Here is a 307-nt window from a genome sequence, read left to right as displayed (position 1 = left end):
CATCCCCTCTGCGTGCAGGGGACAACGTGACAACAGGTGGCCCCGTCGCCGCGGAGCTGGCAGAGGACCTGCTGCTGCGTGCTGAGCGCTCACCGCCAGGCACCGGCAAAGCCAAGAAGGGGACACGGAAATCCTCGCGAGGGGCCCGTGGGCGCAACTGCCACATCCGCAACCTGATGGTGAAGGTGCGCGACCTGGGCCTGGGCTTCAACTCGGACGAGATCGTGCTCTTCAAGTACTGCAGCGGGTCCTGCCACCGAGCACGCAGCAACTATGACCTGACGCTGGGCCGCCTGCTGGGGCAGCA

At 66.4% G+C, this 307-nt stretch overlaps 1 protein-coding gene across 1 annotated transcript in view; it reads left to right on the top strand.

Moving 5' to 3' along the window:
* Positions 1-304, top strand: part of LOC104159211 (artemin-like) — a gene marked incomplete at its 3' end in the record, with an annotated part of 1,023 nt that extends 719 nt beyond the window's left edge. The window contains exon 3 of the mRNA XM_009697059.1: positions 19-304. Within this exon, the coding sequence (XP_009695361.1) occupies positions 19-304 (286 nt within the window). The remainder of the gene's footprint in view (positions 1-18) is intronic.
* Between the last annotated feature and the right edge of the window lie 3 nt (positions 305-307).

The sequence above is a fragment of the Cariama cristata genome, unplaced genomic scaffold (genome assembly GCF_000690535.1).
Source record: "Cariama cristata isolate BGI_N322 unplaced genomic scaffold, ASM69053v1 scaffold28253, whole genome shotgun sequence".
NCBI lineage: Eukaryota > Metazoa > Chordata > Aves > Cariamiformes > Cariamidae > Cariama > Cariama cristata.
This window is presented reverse-complemented; position numbering and strand designations above follow the sequence as displayed.